Source organism: Drechmeria coniospora, chromosome 03, assembly GCF_001625195.1.
Source record: "Drechmeria coniospora strain ARSEF 6962 chromosome 03, whole genome shotgun sequence".
NCBI lineage: Eukaryota > Fungi > Ascomycota > Sordariomycetes > Hypocreales > Ophiocordycipitaceae > Drechmeria > Drechmeria coniospora.
Window position 1 is genome coordinate 2037705 of NC_054391.1, and position 21403 is coordinate 2059107.

Consider the following 21403-nt stretch of genomic DNA (forward strand, 5'->3'; position numbering starts at 1 on the left):
ATGGGCCTCTTCCGCCGCTCGACCCAGTCCGAGGAGGACGTCGACGCGGCCGTCGATGTGGCCGTCGAGGAGCGTCGTCAGAAGCCCTTTCTCGAGGCCGCCTTGCCCGTCTTCGCCTGCGGCGCCGGACTCTTCTCCGATGGCTACATCAACAACGTGAGTGTCTCCTCGAGCAGCCTCTAGTCTTCTCCACGAGCCGTTGTCGTGGCCATGGCCCGTGCCTATGCATCGGCTTGTGGTTACCTCGGCATGCCTCTGGCGCCCGTGCTGACGCGCCTCCAGGTCATCGGCTCCGTCAACACCGTTCTCAAGTTGCAGTACCGTGAGATATACACAAACTCTGAGGCGGCCAAGTATGTAGCCGGCATCGCCTTTGCCGGCACCGTCATCGGCCAGGTTGTCTTCGGCTTCACCTCGGACCGCTGGTCGCGCAACAACTCGCTCGTGCTCTCCACCGTCATCCTCATCATCTTCACCGCCCTCGCCACGGGCTCCTACTTCCAGGGTGACGCCGTCGGCATGTTCAACATGTTGGCCGCCTGGCGCTTCTTTGTCGGCATCGGCATCGGTGGTGCGGCAACCCCCCTCCCTCCTCTGCCCTACCCGTCCGCCGTCGGTCCTCAAACTCACCTCTCGCCACTGCAGGCGAGTATCCTGCCGGAAGCGTCGGCTGCGCCGAGTCGACCGGAGACCTTAAGAAGGGCACCCGCAACCGCTGGTTCATTCTTTTCACCAACACCATGATCGACTTGGGCTTCGTATTTGGCGCCTTCATTCCTTGTAAGTGCTCCCTTCGTGCGACCCTCAAGGTTGAAGATGCTTGCTTACCTCGGCCCTTCGCCGCAGATGTCATCGCCGCCGCGACCCACGACACAAACTACAGCGTCATCTGGCGCACGTCGCTCGGCATCGGCGTCATCTTCCCCCTGTCGCTATTCATCATGCGCCTGCGCCTCCGGGAGCCCGAAGGCTTCACCAGGGAGGCCATGACCAAGCAGACGCCGTACTGGCTCGTCCTCAAATTCTACTGGCCACGCTTGCTCTGCGTCAGCCTCATCTGGTTCCTCTACAACGTGAGTCTGGGCGACGAGGACCCATCCCTCGCCGCGACGATCGCTGACGGTCCTTGGATTGCAGTTCAGCTCGTACGCCTTCGGCATCTATTCGTCGTCCATCCTCAGCGGCATCTACGGCGACGACGCCCCCCTCACCACCGTCTTCGGCTGGAACACGGTGATCAACATCTTTTACCTGCCCGGCACCCTCATCGGCGCTTTCGTCAGCGACTGGATCGGCCCCAAGTACACCCTCGTCCTCGGTGTCACCTCCCAGGCCCTCGTGGGTTACATCCTGGCCGGCGTGTACGACAAGATCGAGCTGCACATCGCCGCATTCGCCATCGTCTACGGCATCTTCATGTCTCTTGGCGAGCTCGGGCCCGGTAACAACATTGGTCTCCTCGCCGCCAAGACGTGCGCGACGGGCGTTCGCGGTCGCTATTACGGCATCGCCGCGGCCGTCGGTAAGATCGGCGCCTTCATCGGCACCTTGGTCTTTCCCTACATTCAAAAGGCCGGTGGAAACAAGACGCAGTCGGCCCAGTATCCTTTCTGGGTCGCATCCAGTCTCGCCCTCCTCTCGGCCCTCATCGCTTTCCTCTTCATCCCCAACATCTGTCAGGACACCATCACGCTCGAGGACCGACGATTCCGCGAGTACCTCGAGAGCCAGGGCTGGGACACGACCCAGCTGGGCAAGCGCAGCGATAAGGACCAGCCGCGCGATGCCGAGCAGGCCGAACAAATAGAGCAAGTAGAGCAGCAGCAGGTGATGGATAAGGCGACGATGGGTTGATGAGTTGGATAGCATGCATATTGCATTTACATGGGGGAGTATATGTTGAACATGGAGCGCCTTAGCAACGCCCGCCTCCTCACTTGTCTGACCAAACGGCGCACTCTGATTGATCTGTATTTCGATGAGCATGTTGCATTCACATTCAGAGTACAAGCATATGTAGAACATTGAACGTCTTCTTCGGACCTTTCGCCTCCTCTTTGGTTTGACCTGATGGCGGGCTCCGATTTACCTGTGTGTTCATGAGCATGTTGCATTCACATGAGGGTATTTGTAGAATAATCAACGTCATCGCATTCCCGACTCCCCTTTGGTCTGACCTGACGGCACGGTCTAGTTGACCAGTGTGTTCCAACGAGATGCAAAAGGCATGGGATGGGAAGCGTCGGTAGCATTCGCATCCATTCATCTCGCAGGCATTGGCCGCAAAGGCGTTGGGGTTGGAAAGCAACATTCGACTCTGCTGTTGCAGTCTCGACCATGCTTCGTGAGCACTGCATAAGAGCACCTTAGCTGACAGGAGCCCATGCCGACCCACCGAACCATCTACAGTAATACCTGCTTCATGCGGGAAGGCGGTCAGATAACGGGCATTCCAGGAAACAATCGGCACCATCTGCGAGCCATGGTCGCATTTCCAGGTGCTTCTGCGGCTTCCTCCGTCGACGCATGTTGTCCCGTCCTGCTGATTCCTTCATTCGCAGCCTCGGCGTTCCAACTCAAGTCATCATAGTCTGACAGGTACCTTTCGCTTCCTGTTCAGGCCCACCACACGCCTTTTCCTTGATGGCAGGCGTCGACGGAGAATGCAATTGGCGATAGGCTAACAAGGATGAAAAGAGGGAACAACAAAAGATTGACAAGGAAGAAGTTGTACACCCGGCGAAACTGTTTCGTGGATACATGCGCAAGTCCCATCAAGAGCTACCCAGCATCGCCGGCAGGGTGGCAGGCGTCTCCAATAATACCATGGCAGAGGTGTGGCCTGCCCGCTGGTCAACAGTTGCCTTACACGAGGGCCATGAGCGGACGCAGGGCGACGATGGCCAGGGCCAGCATCAACAGCCACATGGCGTACCGTAGCACAACGTTGTACATCTGGCAGCGGTTTCGCCGGCGCGAGCGCGTAACAAAGTCCGAGTTGTCGTTGACGTTTGGAAATGGGATTCCCTTGGGGATGGGCTGGCCGAGAAAGTCGCACAGCGGTCCCCAGCCGTCCGTCACCTTGTACTCGAGCAAATTCCCCTCGGGCACGAGGCGGCGAACCTCGTCGTAGTGGCGGCGGAAGACGTCCTTGCCGCGGTTGGGGAAGTCGCCCTCGAAAAAGGTGTCGAAGAATTTCTTGAGCATCGGGTAGTACATGGCAGCGGCCCAGTCAAAGTGCGAGAGCCAGCGCAGCTCGGGATCGGTGACGCGCCAGTAGACGGTCCTCATCGTCGAGGCGTGCCAGCTGTGGACGTCTCGGTTCGTCAGAACCACCTTAGCCTCGGGGTAAGCCTCGATGAGCTCCTTGGCGAAGGCGATGCTTGGCCAGTCGCAAACAGCTTGCGCATTTCCGAGCAGCTGATCCCAGTCCGCGCGCGTGAAGGGGGTGCCCTGACCGTCGTACTTGGCGCACAGCGCGTCCATCCACATGAGGGCATCGGGGGGGTTTTCTATGGAGCAGCTCATCATGTGATACGTGTCGACGTAGCCGAGCTGCTTGAGGGCCGATCGCATCGCTGGAGCAAATCTCTGTCAATGGACTGCCGAGGCGCGCAGTGATTCTGGGCGAGGCGTGTCAACCTACAAGCAGTGCCGGTGCGGCCGAGACCGAGGATGAGGACTCTCATGGGTACCCCGCGGGTGCATGTGCGGCGGTTGATGTCGGTGTCGGTCGTGAAGATGTCCGTCACCGGCCGTGGTCGGTACGTCGACGAGAAGGCCATGTCGATAGATTCTGGAAAAGAGATTCGGCGACGGAGAATAAAGGCACGGCAAGCTGGCCACGGCGAAAGAGAGGCGGCGGTACGATCAATATGTCCACCGAGTCGAGCGACAGTCTCGTGCGCAAAACCAGGGAGAACAAAAAGAATGGCGAAGCGAGTTGTCACAAGACGATTTTAGGACGGGTGGGAGCCGAGATCGCTTTGAGTGAGAAAGAAGCGAAGCTGGCGTCGGCGTCCCTGGAGATGGCACCGGCAGCGAGGAAGCAAAGACGAGGGCTGTCAGGTCGGTCAAAACTCGTCACAATCGAAGGGTGCTTGCCGAAGCAGACGGTCTCTGACCTTGAGCTAGCCGGCCACAAGGCAACAAGAAAGCCAATGGGCCCTCGATTGTTCGGTGGGATTTGGCGGCACGAGTTTAAACCAGTGAAAGTACTGCATCAATGGGCAGTAGAGGCTGGGAGTTGCGCCAGGACCCTTTACACTTGCCGACGTCCGTCGACGAGCAGGCATCTCAAACAAGGCCGGCCCGGTCAGCGGCGGGAATCATGGCCGTCCTCGTACCGCGCAAGACTCGTATCTGAGCTCGTACTCCGTAGACACCCAGAACTAGGTGTAAGCAATGCCATGCACACCTGCAGCACGCGTACGCCTAGGCAAGTACTTACACTTACGCGTAGGGTAGTCCGGACGTAAGTATTACGGATAGGTCCAAGGACGTGAATCCGTTTCAGCGAAGCACCTACCAAAAGAAAGGGCCACGACGGCAGGAGTCAGGCCGCCAAGACGCCCACTGGCAGACAATGGCATCATTGGTGCCAAGGAATCATGGTGGACGGCGTTTCCAATGCCTAGTAAGTATTATTACTTCGTAGCGGCGGGAGGGTGAGAGCACGAAAGGGAGCGGGCGAGAGGATGGGTTGGGATGGGACAAGATGCCAGCGACTGTCAAAATAGGGGCATCCATCCATTTTCCCGTTCAAGCCAAGGATGGAAGGAAGGATTAGGACGACGTTTGTGAGGCGTGATCAGTGCGTGGAGCTTGGGCTGGGCTGGCGACGCCCCACCCGTGGCGGCGAAGCTCCCAGTCGTACCTGCTTCTCCAGGATCGCACCCCGGGCCGTGTGGTAAGTACTGGCAGGGGTTGTGCACCCAATGTACAGTACTTGGTTACGGTAGGTGTACAAGCACGGAGTACGGAGTACAAGTACTTGATTTCCTAGCAGTCAAACGTATCCATCCGTACTGTTAAGTACGGAGTACAGCACGAAATACTCCGTAATACCGTACAAGTACTTGCTTGCTTGTTGCTTTGCAGGTATTACTGCCTCCATCATATGATATCCATGTGGTACTGACCGGACTGTATGTAGCAGTAGGAGTCTCAGACGCGCAAGCGCTTGCACATGTAGGTGTACATGTACTGCACAGTAATATTGCGAAAGATCAAATACTTGCGATAGAATAGGAAGAAAAGCCCGTTGCTTGGAAACACATCTATGTACTTCGTACGGAGTACATGCATTCCAGGGTTCTCCCGGACGCAAAGAGTACGATGGAGCAAGGCATGTCTGGTTCAAAGTAGTTGTGACATCAATGGTACTTGGCGATGGAAAATAATCGGTGACGTCTACAGTACAAGAACAGTACTTATTTGCTCATAGTACGGCGCACTCCGTGCAGAGAGAGAGAAGCATGCACTCCGTACGGAGTATATGTACAGTACGGAGTACTACAGTAATAATTCCTTAGGCCTGCTATTGTGTGCATGGAGGTACTGTACATGTACATGTACATGAAACCTTCATTGCAACCGTACTCTGTCAGATGGTAGTTCATGGCCCTATCGACCCGTGCCCATCTAACACATGTACTGTACTTGCATGTACGGAATTATGTGGTTAATTACTATCCGAAATTCTTTACATCCTGCACATGCAAGAGTGCTTCCACGTGCAACTAGTTGTAGGTGTACAGCGCATGTACGGAATACTGGACGCAGAGAACTCTGGAGTAAGTACTCCGTGCTCGTAGGTGGTACATGGACACGTGCTATCCTTGCGGGTGTACAAGTACTCAGGCAAGTAAGTATTATTATTACTCCGTACTTCAGCTCCAAGAACCGCCACATGGCTCAGGGGACGATTGGAAGATGGAACGAGCGTTTGTGGCTTGACCAATTCGCAAAACCAATCTCCGCCCCTGTTCCGTGCTTGTTTTTTCCAGCCAAGAAATTTCTTTTGCCTTCAAGATTCTGTTGCTTTGTGACCCCCAAGGATGGAGCCCAGGTACAGATGCCAACTGTGCACCTAATACTAGGCACCTCTAGGTACATTTAGATGCTTGCCCTGCAGAGCCAGTGCGCACACTCCGTAAGTCAAGCAAGTACTCAATACCAGCATCCGTGTGCATGTGCCTGCATGTACGGAGTAGGTGTACCGACGCTGTTACGGGAAACCCACGGGTTGTCAGCGCGCGGAGTGCAAAACATGAAAAACACATTGGACAACTGCGCATTGACACCAACAGACAAGCAAAGTACGGAGTCCATACAAGTACTGTACGCCTACTTGCTTATACGCATGCAACTACGGAGTAATAATACATACATGTAAGTAAGTGCATGTATACCGTATGCGCATATACCTGTGCCAATGCCAAGACTAGCATCGGCATCACGACGCCGACAATGGCCAAGCACAAATGCTGAACATATGCCAAAACAAACTGCCAAATCTAATTTTCTACGCGCCATGTAATAACTAGTACTGACGGACGTGCTTGCGTGGTAATACAATATGCGAATGTATTTGGAACGAGACTGCGAGCACGGCGGCTTTCTGTGCGCCAATAGCAACCGGGAGTGGGGCAATACTGTGACAGGCAATGGCGAGCGAGCTCTTGGTAAAGTAACCGCATCTACCTACGGAGTACAGCAGCGCGCACTCACGACCATCCGACGACTCTCCGAATCGATGCTCTGTGATGGCGTGCCGGAATCGCGATCAATTGTTGCCGCAAACACTCTGCATCTGCTTCTGTTCACGTAGGACCCTGCTGTACTCCTTGCCGTAATGGAGATGCAAACTTCATCCACTTCTACCGATGCGGGTACACGTAGCGATGACGGCCAGGCTTTGGGTCCAAGAAGAAAAGAAGGCCACCGGGGACTATTCCATAGCCAGGATAATGATCAGTTGCATCGATTTCGGCACCCCTACTTCCGATTGCCAACCTCTCCCCGCCAAGCCACGCCTGCGGCAGAGGTGCCGATGACGCTCCGGCCATGCGTGCGAGCGAACTCGGATGCCACCGGTACGGCAGAACAGGCAGGACCCTAGGGGGGGCTCGTGGCATGGGTTTTCAAAAGCCACAAAGACAAGATCAGATGGAATACAAGATTCAATGCCCTAACCTGACCGCGCGTCATGCTCACCGTGCTCTCTAGGATAGGCAGCGCGCAGCTGGAATGTTCTAGGCGTTGGCATGAGTAGACAGACGAGCGATTCTGCACTGGAGCAGCAAGACATGAGGCATATTGAATGCTGCTGCTATTTTTCCATGGAAATTGTGACAATTGGTAACAGACCTGAAGGCTCCTGCCCGCGGCAATCCTGGTACTCCCTACTCAATACAGGGTAGGTTTTCGCATGCTCTGAATGCGCAGTGAGATTTCCTAGTTGTGATGATACTGGCTTGTCGTACGAAGCAAAATATCGTACTGATCTTCGAAGACGCGAGCCACGTCCGGAAATTGGTTGTGCATGGCCACGTACGATCCATGATGGATGGCGGATGGTGCCTCCATCCCGTCAATGTCGACAGCGACGAGGACGGTGCCGGTGTGGTCTGAGCATTTGTAGGGGATTATAAATCTATAAATCATACCGGTGAGTACTCCGTACAAGCCACACCTAAGTAGTTGAAATGCACGGGTATTATTACTGTACCATACGAGATGGGCAGCACGAGGACGACGGATGACCCGCACTTAAAGTCCATTAAGTGTGCGGAGTGATAATAGTTACAGGTACGGGCACGGAGTACAGTAAGTACGAGTATTACAGAGTGCGAGGTACGCCGCTATCGCGTACTTGCTTAATTGCACGCCCTCTGCTCACTATCTGAACCCCGCGAACCCACCAGCCTGGCACCCATTGGGTCCACAAGCGACGTCATGACCGTGAGCAGGCAGCACCTTCTCAAACTGAACTGCCCGCAGTTCGTAGACAAGGAATACGGAGTACGGATTGCAGGAAACTCCGTATACGGAGTAATACATGTATTGCTCCATTACTTCCTTGCATACGGAGTACATGTGCACCCATTTATGTACACGTGCAAGAGTACAAGTAAGTATGCCGTCCTTGCTTTTCTTTCTCGCAAATCCAGGGACGCGTCTCGATGGACAGACACTGCACCCCTACGGCTTGGCCTGTCTTGCCTCGTCGCTTGGCGTCCCCTACGAATGATTTCAAAAATAGAGCAACCATTCAATTCGCTTCTTTTTTTTATCTAACGCTCCGAGGTGGGCCACCCGTCTGACTATCCTGTGCGCCGAGCACGCAGGAAGGTGACGGCGAGAATACTGTACAACACCAGCCAGCCAGCCAGCCAGCCTCTGTGACGACAATACGGAATACTTCGATCGACGTTGCCTGGCTCTTTCACGCTATCGGTTGCCCCCCCCCCCCCTTGAGTTTGAGAGCACCAACCACCAGACAACTGCTCTGGCAGCCGCCTCTTAGAGAACCTCCCGAGATGGCCTCGCACAGCAGATCCCTCAACAATGACTACTCGGCCGGCCAAACCCCTAGACAACACTCACGGCATGGCACCACGGGTTCGCGCGGCAGCTGGCAGCCTGCCGAGGATGGGGAGCTGCAGAAAATGCAGGGCATGGGCTCGTCCGTTCTCAGCCAAGGCGAGAGGGAACGTGCCGTCGTCTCCTGGGCTTCCCTGCCGCACAAGGACCAGCTGCTCCTCCTCTTCCTGTGCCGCCTCGTCGACTTCCTGCAGGTGGCCTCCCTGCAGGCCTACGTCTTCTATCAGCTCAAGTCCATGGACGATTCTGCCTCGGACGCTCGCATCTCCCAGCAGGCAGGCCTGTTGCAGGGGTGCTTCACCGGCGCCCAGGTAGTCACCGCCATGCTCTGGGGGAAAGCCGCCGATGCAACCTGGTGTGGCCGAAAGTCGGTGCTCGTCGTCGGGCTCGCGGGCACCGCCTTTTCGTGTCTGGGCTACGGATTCGCCACCTCCTTCTGGGCGGCCGCCTTTTGGAGAGCTTTCGGGGGGGGCATCAACGGGACGGTCGGCATCATGTGAGTCTTCTTCAAGTCTCCGTCGTCCATGGTACGATGACGCCGTCGGCACCGGCTGACGATCAACTCAACGCCCACATCTGCCAGTCGCACCATGATTGCCGAGATTACGAGAGAGAAAAAGTATCAGTCGCGCGCCTTCCTCCTCCTCCCCATGAGCTTCAACGTGGCTGGTATTCTGGGGCCAGGTAACGCCGTGCCGTCCACTCGGTTCAGACGAGCTTGTCGCTGACACGGACAGTCATGGGCGGTATCCTCGCCGATCCGGCCAAGACTCTCCCCGGCCTCTTCGGAGCTGACGCCGTCTTGGGTTACAAGTGGATTCACGACTACCCATTTGCGCTCCCGAGCCTCATCAACTGCGCACTCTTGACCATCGTCACGGCCCTTGTATTTCTCTTTCTCCGAGAGGTGAGTGGCGATGAACCCGCTCGGCGTATCCGTCGACGCAAGCTTACCAACGGCCGCAGACGTCCGAGGAGAGACGAGGCAAGTTTGACTACGGCCTGCATCTGGGTAACCGCATCAAGCAGGCCGTGGTTGGCCAGGCCGTCGTGGCCTATGACCCAGTTCCACGCCGGGACGTTGGCCCCGTGGAGCTCATGCAAGAAAAGGTGGCGGTCAAGGCTGCAGGCCGGCTTCCATTCCGCCGCATCTGGACGCGCAACGTCCTGTTCACGCTCGTCACGAGCGCATTCTACGACTTTCACCTCGGCGCCTTTGCCAATATCTGGGCCCTGTTCCTGTCGACGCCGCGCTACACGGCCCACGGATCCGGCCATCAGCGACGTCACCTCCCGCTGCTCTTCACCGGCGGCCTCGGCATGCCGGCGTCGACGGTCGGCTTTGCCACCTCGATCCTCGGCATCTTGGGCATGCTGCTCCAGGTCAAGCTCTACCCCCCGATCCAGCAACGGCTCGGCACCATGCGCTCCTTTCGATACTTTCTCTTCCTCTTCCCCGTTGCCTACTTTGCCGCTCCCTACCTGTCCATAGTCCCCTCGTCGACGACGCCACCTCAGCCGGCGGCAGGCCCCTTCATCTGGATCGGCATCATCTTGGTGCTCCTGCTGCAGGTGACGGCACGCACCTTTACCCTTCCGGCGAGCATCATTTTGCTCAACAACTGCAGTCCTCACCCGAGTGTGCTGGGCACCATCCACGGCCTCGGCCAGAGCGTGTCGGCGGGCTTCCGCACCGTCGGTCCCGTCATCGGGGCGCGATGGTACGGCTTCGGTCTCGACATCGGCGTCGTCGCATGGGGTTGGTGGGGCGTTGCAGCCCTGTCGGCGGTGGGCTGCGTCACGGCCATGGGCATGCACGAGGGGAACGGCCACGAGGTAGTTTTGGACGGCGAAGGAGACGATGAATCGGTATCGGAAGGGGATTGACCGACGTCTGGTTGGTTGCGATCAACGGATGCGGCGAATTACGACAACGACGATGCCGATGACGACGATGCCGATGACGATGATGGCTTCCAAGTGACATGAGAAGCATGAATCGGCGGCCTACAATGACGAACACACGACAACAGCGATTTTGGGAGTGAAAGCGTACAGGTCATCGGGCATGGATGTTCCATCACAATGCGTGCAGGCCGTCTCCGCAAACTGTGCGATCGATGAATAGCTGAATGGGCCAATGATGAGCGGCCTTGACAATCATTGCTTTCACGCCCACCGTGCGTGCGCTCTCGCTTCCTCACGAAGCTCTCATTGATCCCGTTCAACGCACAAGGTGGCACGAATCGTGCCATGAAGTGGTCGGAACAATGGGTTGAATGACCTTTGAAACGAACAAGAGTACGTGTTTGGTTAGCTGTGGGATCGTTGGTGATTTCCCTATAAACCCCCCTAGCTTCTACCCAACGCTCAGTCTTCCCGCTCCTATTTCTCCATGTCTTTCTGGAGATGTCCCCGAGCTCTTCATTTGCAGTCGCATATCAGGAAGCTGCCTCAAACCCCGGTTCCGACGATGCAGAACCCAATCATGTCCTCGGCAGAGAAAGCTAACGAAAGGGACCGCGGAGGTGCAGCCGATCCTGGCGACCATATCGTCGGCGCCCCTGAGTGTGGCCGTGGACTGCGGCCAACAGGTGGATATGGGTCCGTCGGGACCGACATTTCTTCTCACGGGGCGTACCCGCCCAACGTGTTTGAGGACGGCTCGGATGAGACGGAACTGGAGTACCCTCTGCCTCACTCTTTGAATGAATGCAAGGAGGGGAACGGTTCGGATTTGTCGGATCACGATGGTGCGTCGCCTTGGCCAGCGGCAGAAGCCCTCCATCGACTGGTCGAGGCGACGGCAGATTTCTCGACACCCCATCAGGGCGTGGGTCAAGCCGGCAATGGCGACGACGTTCCCGATCAGCGCCTGGAATCAATGGATACCAAATCAAAACTCGAAGTCGTTCTTCCCAGCTTGGAGGACTGGTATGACGAGGGCGAGTTCCTAGACCTTCAAAGTGCCCCCATCAAGTCACCATCCGCAGACTCTGTGCACGAATTTACCATCTCCGAGCGTCGAGGTGACACTTTTGGTTCTGTTCCAAACGAGGCTGCGGCTGTGGCTGCGGCTGTTGGTGGCACTGCCAATGTGCTCTCAGCCGTCAACAATAATGACGATGGGGTCAACGTCATGGCGCCCGTCGTTCAACCGACCGAACAGGAACCGTCGGTGGTCAACATCAAGATTCAGGTAGAAGACGGACGCACGACGGATGTGGTCTTGGGCGAGACGACGACGGTCGACGGCAGACGCTTTTTGGAAGTAACAATCCAGTACCCAGCAGCAAAGAGGCGACGGGTGACAGAGGACGATGGCGGGCGGGGTGACACAAGGCGAAGGCGCCAAGATGGACCAATTTCCGGCTTGCTTTGAGCATCCACTGGTTTCAGGCCATGTGAATTCTCTCGCTCACTGGCTTGGGAGCAGATCTACTTTCCCTGGCCTGGGAGCACATCTGCTTTTACTGGCCTGGGAGCACGCCAACTCTCGTCGGCTTGGGGACGTCCGAACTCTCACCCGTTTGGGAACATCACAGGGCATGCGGATGAAAGGAATGGTAGAGAGGGGTCCACTGAATGGCATGACAGTGAATTTGGCAATGCGTCGATGGATAAGATAGACAGTGGCTGAATGGAATTGTTGATTGTGCATCACCTTCTCTTTCTCTCCAGTGCTTCCTGATGCATGGCGGCGAGTCCGAATGTGCATGCGTCAGTCCTACTAGTGGTATGTTGCTGTAGATCTCAAGCACGTAATGCCGGCTATCATGAGTGGTGAGTGGAATGAGTCATTGACCGCCTCCCTCATCATGGATGCCCTTGGCTAATTCATACCCACGCACACTACGCATAGTCCTGCGTGCCTACTCGTAACGCATCTCAGCCGCGTGCATGTACCTGCCGCACAGCTGTATTCCTTCTTGTTCGCGTGCATCTTCGTATGCATTAACTGGTGAACTAGCTCACCAATCTCCCACCGATCTCCCACCGATCTCCCACCTGTCTCTCACCTTGCGCATACCTTGCTCTCACCTTCTCGCCATCCCCTCAGCCTCCTCCTACCTTCCTCGTATCTTCCTCGCACCTTCCTTTTACCTTACTCGCGCCTTCCTCTCACCTTCCTCTCACCTTCCTCTCACCTTCCTCTCACCTTCCTCTCACCTTCCTCTCACCCTCTACTCACCTTCCTCTCACCGCGACGCACACCGCCGTGCCGGGCGGCGGCGGACGGTCCCCCTTCGGTGACGCTAAGCCCAGACAGGCAGCCAAGACGCAAGTGCCGGACGGGCCGGGCTGCGAGCATCATCTGCCGGCCCCACAGAACGGCCGGTGGGGCGGGAGGCTGCTCACACTGGCCCTGGATTGTCCCAGCCATTGGCCAACCATCTTCCACTGAGCCTCATGAACAAGCGACGAGAGAGCGACGGCCAGCCTGGCACAGAGCCCTCTAGACTGGGCTCCCTACGACTGTACCTGGCCGTGGATCCTCGGCGGGCGCCGTGCTTGAACGTGGAACGTCCCCATGCGGAAGCCAAGACGCAGGCTCGGTTCCGAAAGGTGCCGCGTCGTCGACTCCGTCCAACTACTACGGTAAAGCAGATGAAATGCGACGGGGCCAGGATTCGTCATCCATGCACCGGTCTCGATCTCAACATGGCTGAAAAAACACTTGTATGCTTTTCCCCTCAACCGTGCCCTGGATGATTGGTAATTACACTACAAGCTGCTGGCACACTTTACACTTGCGTCTGCCACGATGTTGTCAGGTCCCGCCCGCTGCCCGGTCACCAGCAGCTAGCTAAACTATAAAAACCTTGCGCGAGTCGCTGCCCCTCGGCCTGTATCTGTGCACACCGCGCCAGGCTGGGTCCCGGATCCCCCCCCCCCCTTTCTCATGCTCTCTGATCATCCCCATCCGTCATCCGATCTGCCCCTCTCTTTCTTCTCCTTCATCTTCGTCTTCTTGCTGCTGGACGTTGATGCCACCTCAGTCGGTCGATGACACGCCTCCGCACGCCATGACAGCCTCCGTGCGTGGCGCGGATGCGGGTTCCCGTCCCGACCCCCGTTCCGGCACCGGCACCGGCACCGGCACCGGCTCCCCCGCCGATGCTTCCTCCGGTAAAGGGGAGGAGGCCAAGGGAGGCGATCAAGAGTCTGCTCCCCCTCCTGCTCCCTCTCCCCTCGATCTGGCCCACCTCGGTCGCCGGCGTCCGCCCCTCTTCGCCCACTGGCTCGCCGAGGTCGGCTTCGTCACCACCATCGTCCTCTCCATGATGCTGAGCGAGTACTTCATCAGCGGATTCAGCATCGTGCTGCCGCCCCTCGCCGACGCCCTCGACATCGCCATCGCCGCCCGCACCTGGCCCGCCGGCGTCACGAACCTCACCACCGCTGCCCTCCTCCAACCCTGCGCCCGGCTCTGTGACCTCTACGGCAGCCGCGTCGTCTTCCTCGCCGGTCACGCCTGGCTCCTCCTCTGGTCCATCGTCGCCGGCTTCAGCACGAGCCCCATCATGCTCATCCTCTGCCGCGCCATGCAGGGCATCGGGCCCGCCGCCTTCCTCCCCGCCGGCCTCGCCCTCCTGAGCCAGACGTACCGACCGGGCCCGCGTAAGAACCTCGTCTTCGCCATCTACGGTGCCTTTGCCTGCCTCGGCTTCTACGTCGGCATCTTCGTCGGCGCCCTCGCCGTCGCCTTCCTCACCTGGCGGTGGTACTTTTGGATCGGCGCCGCCGTCGGTTTCGCCATCGCCCTCGCCGCCCTACTGACGACCATCCCTCGGTCCGAGAGAGCGGTCGACCCGAACGTCAGCATGGACTGGTGGGGGGTCGTCACCATCGTCCCCGGTCTCATCCTCGTCGTCTTCGCCTTCACCGACGGCGGCCACGCGCCCGACGGATGGCGGACGCCCTACGTCTACCTCTCTCTCCTCGCCGGCCTGATCTTCCTCGCCGCAGCCGTGTACGTCGAAGGCTGGGTCGCGAAGCAACCGCTGCTCTCGCCTGAAATCTTTCGCCAGCGGCGAGGCCTCAAGCGACTCATGGGCGCCCTCTTCTGCTCCTACGGCGTCTTCGGCCTCTTCCTCTTCTACGCCAGCTTCTACATTGAGACGGTCATGCATGCGTCCGCCATGCTCACGGCCGCTTGGTTCACCCCCATGGCTGTTGGCGGCATGATCCTCGCCATCACCGGCGGCTTCATCCTCCATCTCGTCCCCAACCGCATCCTCATGGTCATATCCTGCCTCGGCTTTCTTCTCTCGACCCTCCTCTTTGCCCTCATGCCGGAGGAAGGGTCGACGAGCTTCCTGTACTGGGCCTACATCTTCCCCGCCATGCTTGGCGGCACCATCGGCGTCGACATCACTTTTAACGTCACCAACGTCTACATCACCACCGCCATGCCGCGCCGCCACCAGGCCGCCGCCGGAGGGCTCATCAACAGCCTCCTCTACCTCGGCATCGCCTTCTGGTTGGGAATCGCTGAGCTCGCCGTCTCGGCCAAGGTCGAGGCCGACGGACGGGAGTTGGACCCCCGGACCCAGTACCAGATCGGTTTCTGGACCGGCGTCGCCCTCTCTGTCGTCTCCTTGGCGTTGACTGTGACCGTCAAGATGGGCCAAGCAGAGGCGGCCCTGACGGCCGACGAAAAGGCCGAGCTCGAGCGGCAGAGCGAAGACTCGTGACACGGGTGGAGGCCAAGATGCCGTGATGCATCGTCCGACACGATGCTCCGCCAGGGAGGTCGTACAAAATAGATAATAATAGATTCATATGCTCCATTCCGCACCGTGCCCATCCAATCTGCTTACCCAGTACCCCGCATCGTATGTTTGTCAAGTCCCTCACGTCCTGCAATTACGGCACCTGACAGTCGTGTCCCCGGACACGTACGCGACTTGTCCAGGGTTCTAGACCATCTTCATCCCGAGCCTGACCCTTTGGAGTGGGCGTAAAAGGCCTGCTTGGCGGCGTTTTCACATGAACAGAACGATGCCCTGAACGGCGTGGTTCAAGACGCTCCACTTCATTGTGCGAGACCTTCGATTGTCTCTTATGTAGTAACTCTGTCACGGTTCCTCCGGAAGACTTCCACCGCCAAGCGAGTCCCAGCAATCGGAAACTTTTGGGTGTGTTGAGGCTCACGGCCAGAAAATCAAGAAAGTAAAACGTCACCCGTAAGAATTTACCATGCAAAGAAGGAAAGGACGGCAACATCGCACGTGCCAGTGTGGCCCGACCCGTGCCATCGTCAACATCGTCCGCCGTCCGTAGCTAGCCGTGCAAGCCGCACACTCTTACCTTACCCTATAGAAATAACAGCAGCATCTCAATTGCACGTACGTCTTGGCCATCCGTCAACGAAAACGCAGCGTTTAGCAAACATCCATCCATGTAAAAGTCGTGTTCATTTGCCCTGCAAATCATCATGTACCGTCGTCTACTGCGAACGAATCAATCATTCGGTTGGAAGCTTCGGTTGAAAGCCCCAAGAGCATCAGATCGCCCCTCGACGCCCGCATGTCCATTCCATCTCTCCATTCCCTCTCTTCACCGAGCCAAGCCATGTCGAGCAGCGTGCGGATGTAGGAATCCTCCCTTGTACGCCTCGCCAGAACCTTGTGCATATGTGCGCGACTGAGACTATCGGCTGGCCAATCCATTCGCTTCGGTCCCCTTCAAGAACGAACAATAGGAAGGATAGGAAAATGCGCCGAAAAACAGGTCCATGAAATTAGTACTCTTCACCGCTTAAGTAAACTATTGAGTCCCGTCTTCCTATCCTCTAGATATACGCTGCATCTCGTGTCGTATTATCAAATCCAGAAACAGTAGTCGGTGAGCCCTGCGTTGCGAACAATGAACATCAATCCATGAAACACGTCGACCCCTTCAGTCAGCTATGTCTGAAGAGAATGGCAGACGGACCTAGGCGATGGCGACATCAGCCGTGATGGCGGTGGAAAATGCCCGCGGAAAGGGGCGTAAGAGAAGTGACAATGCGTACAGCTAGGCCAGGACCCGGGTTACGTTCCCAGCACTGTCGTGTGCAGCATCTCGGGTGGGCATGCCGCGGCCTTCTTGACCGGCCGCGCACTCTCCATGCTCATCACCCGTCCCCACGAGGCTGGTCGCTTGTGCGGTACGGGCGTTGCAGGCCGGACCGTCGGCAGCTGACTCGGGTTGATGGCGTAGTCGTAGATGGCCGGTGACATGCCGGCTTGCGGAGAATAGGAGTAGAGGGAATCGGTCGGGCACCAAGACTGGTGCGGATTCTGCTCCATGAGCAGGGCATTATGCATCGCGTACACGAGGGTCGCGTCCCCGGACGGAGTCGCGTCCCACTGCTTCGGCACCCCGTGGGGCGTTTCCGGCGCAAGCTTGGGCGCGTCGGTCGGCCACGCCGTCTCGTTCGGGATCGGGAACGGCGTACCTGGGTGCGGCCCGGACGACGGCTCATCGGCCATGACGGTATCGCCACTGTCGACGGTGCTCATCCCGTGGAGGGAAGTGGCGATGCCAGGTCCGCCGTTGGCGCCGGCCACGACACTCGCCTGCGTTGGCGCCGGCGCCGCCGTTGGCCCCGGTGCTGCCGTCGGCGTGGGCGGCCTGGACGCACGTTTCCCCTGTCGGCTCGGCAGCCTGAACACGGATTGAGTCAGGCTCGATCGGCTCGATCGTCGCTTTGTGAGGGTAAATGTTGAGGCGCCGTCATCCTCGACCTTGGGGGAGCTCGCGCTCGTCGCGGAATGCCCAGCCGTGTCAATCAGGCAGAGGCTCCGGTAGGGCAGCTGGAAGTACACGTCAATCTCGCGCGGCGGCGGCGTCGACGGCGCCGTAAAGGGTGCGGTGCCGAGGATGTAGGCGAGTCGAACGAGCGTCGAGTTGTCGTTGCCGAGGTGGCGGCACTTGAGCATGCGCCTCAAGTCCCCGGACGACCGCGGGCACCACGACAGCTGCTGTCTCTTCTCCTTGGGCCAGATGCACGTCTTCCAGGTGTGCTTGACCTGCGTCTGGCGCATCAGATTCTGGACGAGCACGTTGTACTCCCAACGCCGGACGTCGAGGCCGTCCTCGAAGTGCTTGGCAATGTGCTCAAAGAGCTTGTCCCGGGTGGCGGCGGCGTCGTCGGCAGCGTGGGCCTCGAACAGCCGTTCTCTGCAGGCGTCGAAGCCGCAGGCGAAGACGACCTGGGCACACAGCTCCGTGCGGGCAACGCTGTTGGGCAGGGCGCGCATCCTGTGAGCCTCCTTGGCGTGCGTGCTGTACGATCTCTCGGTGGAGAAGGAAAGTTGACAGCCCTTGGTGCGGCAGATCCAGACGACGTCGGAACCGTGGAAGTTGTGCAGGTGCTTCTTGAAGTCGCTCTTGCGACCGAATCCGACGGGGTTCGCGTCGAGAAAGCACATGGGGCACTGGTACTTCTTCGTCGTCGGCGCCACAAGCCGCGGAGATGGGCGCGAGGTGACGTCGCCGAGGGTCAGCGGGAGGGGCAGCGGCAGCGGAGAGGGAACCGGCCCCGGCGAGTCGAGCCACGAGCGTCCGGCCATCTTGGTCGTCTCCGGATCGTGACGGGCGGCCTTCCACTCCGCCGCGGGCTCGGGCCAAGTGCACCGGGTGTGAATGGAGCCGCCGTCGGATCGGCACTGGGACGCCTCCGAGCTTGTCCAGGCCAGCGACGGAGCGCTGGGATTGCTGAGAAGGGTGGCAGTCGAGAAGGTCGAGGCTCCCGCTGGGAGTTGTTAGCCATCCGGACAGGTCGGACCGACGGGGCAGACGCAGCAGGAGACGTTCTCTTACAGGAGTCGGGTGAACCGGTGAGGGCGCAGAGGAGGCTGGGAACGCCATAGCGCTGAACGAGGAGGAGGAGCTGGCGGTGATCCTCGTCCGTCAACGGTCTTACGTTGGCGTCGTCTGCTTGGCGGTAGTGGTACATGACTATCCTATGACGAACGGCCCCTGACGATCGGGAGTGTCGTGGGTGGGTTGTCCGTCTCCGTCTCCTCTCCGTCCGAGAGATGGAGAGTCGATAAAAAGACCAAACGAGAAGGCAACTCTCGTCTCAGGGCGCTCGCGGCGCACAAAGGCGAGACGGCGAACGGGAAACGAGAAAGCAGGATGCGAAGATGGGGGTGGACGGTTCTTCATACAACCGTGTGCGGTGGGAGAAGGGGGGATGATGATCCGGCGCCTAGCCTTGCTTTCGGCCGGTTGCTGTTTTGAAGAGGTCGGATGGGCGTGCGTTTGACGGACGGTTGGACGGGAACCGGAGAGCGGGAGCGAGCAACGGGGCTCCTCTTTCCCGAGCCGTTGGAGAAATGATCAGCTCGTGCTTGTATCCGTATGTAGAGGTGGATGTCAATGATTTGTATGTGTACATGTGTTGTGCGTAGATGCGTGGATGCTTGCATGTAAATTCGAACGCGGATGCGAATGTGAACGTCAAGGTGGCGTAGTGCAGAGTTGAGGAAGGGGACCTGGGAGCGCGACGGAACGGGGCGGATGGGCGGGCAGACGATGGAAGTGATTACAACTCTGCAATACTCAGCCAACCTTTTCTTCTCTGCTTCCATCTCTCTTCGACAGGAGGGCCCCCCTGCCGGCGTCGGGGTGTCTGGGAATCCCTGTCGACGACACACCACAGCCGACCCAACCGACGGGCCGTTTCATCAAAAGGTGGCATTTTTATCACCGCAGACTCGGTGCAGGTCTCGAGTTCGCAACGGGTTCTGAAACGCGACTGGACCATGGCGACGCCGGTCGCATGTGTAAGCCGCATGCACGCGAATGCTGTGCCGTATTCGTACGAGCAAAGGACGAGTTTCCAGTGCCAAAGGTGACGGACCGACGGGCGGACAGGCAAGCATCATGGCGTCGCATGACGGAGGCGCAAATTTGCAGCGGTACGACCCTGGTCTCGCCCTCCCGGGTCCCGTCCCTCCCGGGTGACGCCCCTTGGTTTTGGTCCGTCCTTCTGCCGTCCTTCTAGAAGACTGGCTCGGACATGGTGTCTTGGAATTGGGCCGAAACAAGACATGAGCAGGCGTGATTTGGTCCTAGTGCACGGGGTATCGTTTGCCATGTTTGCATGGCAAAGGCGAAGTCGTCCCATGGACGAGCATGGTGATTGCCTGCACACACCGGTGCACGTACGTGCGAGCAATGGCCAATCAGTCACAGTCCGTGTCGATGGCGAATACCGTACATGGCTGTCATTGTGATCCGTCATTCGTGCCAACGACGATAAGACAGACCCTCGTTCTCGTTTGTACCTGTTCAGGTCGTCGGGTAAGCCGATGCATGCGAGGAGCGGAAAGAACCAAGGCGTCCACGAGTGCAGCAAGTACTTGCATACATGGTGCACAGCATGCACATCTGGGCGCAACGAGACTCGTAAGCTGAAGCTCGGGCGACCAAGGGGCAAGGAGGGATGGGAACTGGTTAGATGATGACAAGGGACCTCACCAGCCCACCCACACAGCCTCGTCGATCATGGCGCAGCTAGGCGAGGCAGTACCAAGTGATTCGCAAACTCTGTCGTCTGCAGTCCGTCGTCCGAAGACATACATGTACCCGTACGAGGGCGTCGCAGATGGTGATGTCTTCATGAGCAATCTTCGTCGTAGGGGCGATGCGGAAATGACAACGAGACAGGTTCCATGTGGCTACTGGGAGCGAGAGGATGAAGCTGGAGGGGGGCAGATCGCTCGTGCGGACAAGAGTCCAGTGTCCAGTGTACCTATTCTTACTGCACCTGATACTTGCCTAGACTTCCAGATATGTCGAGGTCGAGCCATTGGCCTACGTTCTCTCTAGGTATCTGGGATGCACACCTTTGTACCTTGTACAGTACCAATCAATTACCGAAAGCATCGAGCAACACCCCCATTTGTACTAGCCCGAGGAAAAATAATTGTCTGTTCCGCACATCAATACGGAGTAAAAAAAAAATGTGCTGACGGCGTCGTTGAGTGTCTCGTTCTCGTACGTACATAGATACAGTACGGACACGCCTGCTCACCTAAGTACTTACAAGTGCCGACCCATGCCCGTTGTAACCGTCACCTTGTGCTAACCAAAGTAATTAATTAATTAATTAATATATAAATAAATACATATTTTAAATATTAGGCGGGCTGCCAGCTTTCATACATCGTCAGCAGGGCCTGCTGCCTCATGGAACTCCGTCGACTTCGGCAGCAAGAAACAAACGAGAAACAAACGAGAAACAATGCGAGCAACAAACGCCACAATCACAATTCCAGACTTTGTTCATCAGTCGCTTTGCTGCCTTGCCTGCCTGCCGAGACCCAACGGCCGCGACGAACCCTCCTCCACGAGCGCCATTGCCTTCTTCCTGTTCGACCCCGGCTCCTCCGCCCTCGTCGCCTTGCTCGGCCGTTGCTTTTCTGGATGGGTGCACGCGCATCACGACGACTTTCGGTCCTGTCTCTCTTCGGACCCCCCATCCCCTGTTGTGTCTCACAGGTACCAACGTTGGTCCTCGACAGCCATGCTGATGCCAAGACACAATTACGCACCCTGGTGGCTACATCTCTCTCGCCTACTCGCCAGCTCGACGGAGGCTGCTCACAAGAGGTAGCATCCATTCCGTCGATGCATGCGAGCGCCGTATGACTTGTCCGTTTCATCAACAACGTGCCGTCGCAAGATGCTGGCCCCCGACACTAGCACCGAAGCTCATCACCAACCGCGAAGCCAATAATGGGTCTGCCTTGCAAACCTCCACGTGGTTCTCTGCCTACCTGTGTGTCCTTTCAGG

The 21403-nt window shown here is 57.8% G+C and overlaps 6 protein-coding genes across 6 annotated transcripts; 4 read left to right on the forward strand and 2 right to left on the reverse strand.

The window, feature by feature from the left end:
* Window positions 1–1854, forward strand: DCS_06427 (uncharacterized protein; the record flags this gene model as incomplete). Its single annotated transcript, XM_040803717.1, has 5 exons — window positions 1–156; window positions 283–571; window positions 646–780; window positions 847–1073; window positions 1138–1854. The coding sequence occupies 5 exons, from the start codon at window positions 1–3 to the stop codon at window positions 1852–1854; spliced, it is 1524 nt and encodes a 507-aa protein (XP_040653821.1).
* A 1011-nt stretch (window positions 1855–2865) lies between these two features.
* Window positions 2866–3785, reverse strand: DCS_06428 (uncharacterized protein; the record flags this gene model as incomplete). Its single annotated transcript, XM_040803718.1, has 2 exons — window positions 2866–3578; window positions 3647–3785. 2 exons carry the CDS (start codon window positions 3783–3785, stop codon window positions 2866–2868), a joined length of 852 nt encoding a protein of 283 aa, XP_040653822.1.
* Window positions 3786–8543: 4758 nt separating this feature from the next.
* On the forward strand, window positions 8544–10494 carry DCS_06429 (uncharacterized protein; the record flags this gene model as incomplete). Its single annotated transcript, XM_040803719.1, has 4 exons — window positions 8544–9103; window positions 9191–9291; window positions 9345–9514; window positions 9574–10494. 4 exons carry the CDS (start codon window positions 8544–8546, stop codon window positions 10492–10494), a joined length of 1752 nt encoding a protein of 583 aa, XP_040653823.1.
* A 508-nt stretch (window positions 10495–11002) lies between these two features.
* DCS_06430 (uncharacterized protein) lies at window positions 11003–11989 on the forward strand (the record flags this gene model as incomplete). The annotated part of the gene is made up of 1 exon (XM_040803720.1): window positions 11003–11989. The coding sequence occupies one exon, from the start codon at window positions 11003–11005 to the stop codon at window positions 11987–11989; it is 987 nt and encodes a 328-aa protein (XP_040653824.1).
* Window positions 11990–13634: 1645 nt separating this feature from the next.
* DCS_06431 (drug resistance protein) lies at window positions 13635–15305 on the forward strand (the record flags this gene model as incomplete). Its single annotated transcript, XM_040803721.1, has 1 exon — window positions 13635–15305. One exon carries the CDS (start codon window positions 13635–13637, stop codon window positions 15303–15305), a length of 1671 nt encoding a protein of 556 aa, XP_040653825.1.
* A 1341-nt stretch (window positions 15306–16646) lies between these two features.
* On the reverse strand, window positions 16647–18556 carry DCS_06432 (uncharacterized protein; the record flags this gene model as incomplete). Its single annotated transcript, XM_040803722.1, has 2 exons — window positions 16647–18352; window positions 18421–18556. 2 exons carry the CDS (start codon window positions 18554–18556, stop codon window positions 16647–16649), a joined length of 1842 nt encoding a protein of 613 aa, XP_040653826.1.
* Between the last annotated feature and the right edge of the window lie 2847 nt (window positions 18557–21403).